At 39.7% G+C, this 5,288-nt stretch overlaps 1 protein-coding gene across 2 annotated transcripts in view; it reads right to left on the bottom strand.

The window, feature by feature from the left end:
* The window catches only part of RAB11FIP3 (RAB11 family interacting protein 3), a 185,790-nt gene that overhangs the window by 117,025 nt on the left and 63,477 nt on the right, over nt 1-5,288 (bottom strand). For both annotated transcript variants that reach the window (XM_024219653.3, XM_024219661.3), the window contains exon 2: nt 2,137-2,230. In XM_024219653.3, the coding sequence (XP_024075421.2) occupies nt 2,137-2,230 (94 nt within the window). The remainder of the gene's footprint in view (nt 1-2,136; nt 2,231-5,288) is intronic.

Here is a 5,288-nt window from a genome sequence, read left to right as displayed (position 1 = left end):
GATTGTCTGTGCACCGCTGTATTGCTCTCCCAGCAGATATCAGGGTGATTGAAGTCTCCCATGAGAACCAGGGCCTGTGATCTAGTAACTTCTGTTAGTTGCCGGAAGAAAGCCTCGTTCACCTCATCGCCCTGGTCTGGTAGTCTATAGCAGACTCCCACCACGACATCACCCTTGTTGCTCACACTTCTAAACTTAATCCAGAGACTCTCAGGTTTTTCTGCAGTTTCATACTGGAGCTCTGAGCAGTTATACTGCTCTCTTACATACAATGCAACTCCCCCACCTTTTCTGCCCTGCCTGTCCTTCCTGAACAGTTTATTTCCATCCATGACAGTACTCCAGTCATGTGAGTTATCCCACGAAGTCTCTGTTATTCCAATCACATCATAATTCCTCAGATAGTTGTGTTTGGCATTTTGACTTGTTTATATTCATTGTGGAAAAAAGTGACACTGCCTCCATGGCTGACTCTGCCCAGCAACTAGTGATGGTATCTCTGTCTCTCTCCCCCAGCCAATGGGGGCTACGGGGGGTGGCGCACGTAGCAGATATTGCCGGCAGTGTGGCTGCATGCGTCTCTCCTCCACGGGCTGCAGTGGGGAGGTTCTCGGGCCACAGATGGCCCGCAGGCCGGGACATTGAGACCCCTGCTTTAGAGCCTACAAGTCCACTCAGTCCTACTGCTTGTTCAGCCAATCGCTAAGACAAACAAGTTTGTTTACATTTACGAGAGATAATGCTGCTCACTTCTTATTTACAATGTCACCAGAAAGTGAGAACAGGCGTTTGCATGGGACTTTTGTAGCCAGTATTGCAAGGTATCTACGTGCGAGATACAAATGTTTAGTGTATGCCCCTTCATGCTTCAGCCATCATTCCAGAGGACATGCTGATGACGCTCGTTAAAAAAATAATGCATTAATTAAATTTGTGACTGAACTCCTTGAGGGAGAATTGTATGTCTCTGGCTCTATTTTACCCGCATTCTGCCATATATTTCATGTTATAGCAGTCTCGGATGAGGACTCAGCACATGTTCATTTTAAGAATACTTTCACTGCAGATGTGAGATTTCTCAAGATAGTTACAGCACTCGACCCAAGTGCCTTCCAAAATCTGAGAAGGACAAGGTGTGGTGCATGCTTTCAGAAGTCATAAAAGAGCAACACTCTGATGCGGAAACTACAGAACCTGAACCACCTTCTGTTGGTGGAATTAGACTCACATGATGAAAATGAACATGCGTCAGTCCACACTACTTTGGATTGTTATCAAGCAGAACCTGTCACCAGCATGGACGCATGTCCTCTAGAATGGTGGTTGAAGCATGAAGGGCATATGAATCTTTAGCACATCTGGCATGTAAATATCTTGCGACGGCAGCTACAACAGTGCCATGCAAATGCCTGTTCTCACTTTCAGGTGACATTGTAAACAAGAAGCAGGCAGCATTATCTCCTGCAAATGTAAACAAACTTGTTTGTCTCAGCAATTGGCTGAACAAGAAAGAGGACTGAGTGGACTTGTAGGCTCTGAAGTTTTACATTGTTTTATTTTTGAATGCAGTTATTTTTTGTACATAATTCTACATTTGTAAGTTCAACTTTCAGGATAAAAAGATTGCACTACACTACTTGTATTAGGTGAATTGAAAAATACTATTTCTTTTATCATTTTTACAGTGCAAATATTTATAATAAAAAATAAATATAAAGTGGGCACTGTAAACTTTGTATTCTGTGTTATAACTGAAATCAATATTTGAAAAAGTGGAAAACATCCAAAAATATTTAAGTAAATAATATTCTATTTGCATTTAACAGTGCGATTAATCGTGATTAATTTTTTTAATCACTTGACAGCCCTACTGATTAGTTGTGAAATGCAATGTAGTAGCACAGAGTTTTTTTTAAGTGCGTCTAAAACCAGTCTGCCTTGTTCTTCATAAAATGCAGAAAATAATGGACCTCGTGTCACAACATTAATACTTTAAATAAGGTTTATAAGCTTTCTAAAGGGATCAGGAAACCCAGGAACTGTTTTTACCAAGCAATTGGTCTACAGGGTTAACTCCTTGAATTTCTAAATTTGATCTCTTTCCTTTGTTCATGTTGTAATAGCAAATAAACTAACCTCCATTTCTGATAGCACCGATTCCCCTATAGAAGTCTTCAAAGCTGATTACTCCAAGTCCACTGGGGTCTAGATATTTTGTTAGGTCCTTCACCTGCAATTACAAAACCAGCATTATAAATTTCACGGCAAAGCATTTCAAACACAGTATACTTCACTTATTTGGGAAGACTGAGACAATCCAACAAAACACCATCTGATTACAAAGACAGCAGATTCAGCCTAATGATAGAAAATGGCAAGCAGTGCTCCTTAATTGAGACAGTATTAACAAAAAATCCATTTAATGGGGACGCAAGCAGACAATGCCAAGGGGTTAACTGGTATTTAATGAATCATTAAATGGGAGTGAAATTCTAAGTGCCAGTCTTAATACTGAAGCTGACTGACTAGGAGATACAAAGAGGAAATATAGTGAATACGAGTCAGTACAATATTTTTGTTTCAACTTAATTTTTTTCAATCAGCACTTTAAAAAAAGAAAGCTTCTCTTAATTGGGACAGGTGCTTAATTCGGACAATGGGATGTCCACCAGGGGGTCCCAATTAAGAGGATTCAACAATAATGAACTAATCTGTGCTATGTATTTAGACATAATTGGAAAACCTTTCATGATTAGGCAATGTTTAAAGGGGGCAGGGAGTAGAAAAAAAAAATCACATCATCAGCTTGCAAGGATTAGGAGGCTGCTAGTGAACAGGAGACAAGGAGTAATAAGACATTTCTGGCAAACTGGCAATGATTATTTTGGCATTTCAAATAGCATAGTTACAATTAGAGGACAAAACTAAAGTCATTCCTCAGCAGTCCAAACAAAGACTTCAAAAAAGGTGCATCTAATTCCCTCAATGGCTGCTACTGAGCCTTTGTTTCAGACAAACAATTATAGAATAGTTCATTCTTAGGATGTTGAAACAATTAACCACTTTTTCCTAGGCTGCTATTTTAGAAAGTTACCCTTTCAAGTGACATTGAGGCATCTTTATATATCTTAAAGCCATATACTCTAGTTCTAAAACAAAAAAGAAAGCCCAGACACTGAATAAAGGCACAAATGGAATTATAGAATTTGTTTCATACTGCTGTACTAAAAAGACTGTCACAGAACTTTCCCAATTCACATTCTCCTTTCCCTCTCCAATTTTACCATTTATAGGAAGCTTGGAGGTAGTTTCCTTATTGACTCTTCCACCAGGCCAAATCCGTTATGAACACAAACTAATTTCTGATTCCAGTTGCTTGGAGTTGCATGTTGCTGGAGCTTGGATTATTTCTCTATTTTTGCTTGTACTTGGCAAAAAAGGTGATGAGACACAGCATTTATTTTGAGAAAAACCTTGCACCTAAAAAGAATCTGAGAACAAGCAAGAACAGGAAAAGCAGGAGTTTGGTGTTTACCAAGCTTTGCAGTGTCCCTTTGAGTTGTCAATGTGTCATGAATGTCTCATCATTGTACACCGGTCTGTAGTTATATATCAAAAAGCCACCCACACATGCACTTTAGTGACATTTAATCGAACTTTCCATGGTTCCCTGACATTCTCATGCATGATTTCTAACATTTCCAAGAGGGAAAAAATACATCATTGCTTCAGAAAGACTCCACCTACCAAAAACAATTGCTAACATACTATTAATGCACAGGAAGTGACAAGCAATAAACCACAAACATTTTAAGGTGTAGGTCTCCTCCGAGTAATAACTTGTGAAACTAAAAACAGTGTGATGTATTATAGGTTTGGTTACTCTTATGAATTTTCTGTGTTGGAACACTTTTGCTTTTAAAAGAACTAAGAGCATGCTAGCCAGCAAATTGCTCAGAGAACATAATTACAGGAAGATTTACCTTACCCTTAAAAAAAAAAAAAAAAAAAGAGAAAGAAAAATGTACAATATTGAAAGAAACAAAAAAAGTTAAGATATTGCATTTTGACACAACTTGTGCAGATTTAAGGATCAAATCCCCATATGCGAGACTGAAAAATGTACACTAATTTAAGAATAAATTAATGCCCATTTTCTTCATTTCAAGCTTATCTTGTTTAGAGAAAACGAAACAAACTGGCAAATAATGGAGTTTTCATTGCAGCAACTCACTTTACAGTCTAAAATCCTGTTTCCAACATAACTCCGGACAGTCCTTTAGGGCTGAAGCATCCCTCTCCAAAAATTCATCTTGGGTCTAAGACAACCCAGGGCCAGATCCTCAGCTAGTGTATATTGGCAGAGATCCACTGAAATCAATGGAACGAATGCTGATTTACATCAACTGAAGCGTTTCACCAAGCATGGAAATGAAGTAAAAACCAATTCTGTCATCTTGCGGGGTTGGGGTATTGTTTGGTTTTATTTTAAGTAAGTGGAGGTGGAAAGCTGAAACCAAACCAAACCACACCACACCACTTTTCCTGTTTTTCAAAAAAAAGTATTTGTTATTTGTTGGTACACAAGTAAACCGCTGAACTCACATTTCAGACTTCGATTTTAATCGGAGTCAAATTTCCTGTCAGACTGAAAAAGGTATTTTAAAATAAAATATGCACATGAGAATGTGTATCAGTGCACATAATCTCAAGTAAGTAACTGTTCCACCGTGAGCTATAAGGAACTGCAACTATGGCTGGCTTGGCATAGCACAACAGGGCTGCAATCTAGATTGAGGCCTGTGGGCACTATGCAATATAAAATTATAATTAACATTCAACACAAAGTCTTCACAAGGGTTTAACTGCATGGTTACTGGCACCACTACCAAGCCGATTAACCCACCAGTGCCCAACCCCACAGTGGCACACCCAGCAGATAATCCCCCTCTGCACACAGGCACAGACAGACCTGCTCCTTGGAAATGCACACCACCAATCCACTGCCATATCACACCAATACTCACAGGGCCAAATTTCCCAGTCTACACAGTTCACCTTGTGCTGCTCATGCTGCACAAACTGAACTTAAGACAGCCAGAATGGCAGCTACAGAATTCCCTTTGTTTTAGGGGAATCTCCACAGGCATGAAGTCGGTAGAGGCAGCTCCATCATCTCGTAGGCGTGAAAAATAAGCCTCCCACAACACCCAGTTCTCCACTGGCATCAGATTGCTGAGGATCCTTCCATGTTAAGTTAACACTGCGGGGGGGGGGGGGGGGGGGGG

Source organism: Terrapene carolina, unplaced genomic scaffold, assembly GCF_002925995.2.
Source record: "Terrapene carolina triunguis isolate 2854851 unplaced genomic scaffold, T_m_triunguis-2.0 Scaffold67, whole genome shotgun sequence".
Lineage (NCBI taxonomy): Eukaryota > Metazoa > Chordata > Testudines > Emydidae > Terrapene > Terrapene triunguis.
Note: the sequence above shows the minus strand (reverse complement) of the source record. Positions and strands in the feature narration are given on the sequence as shown.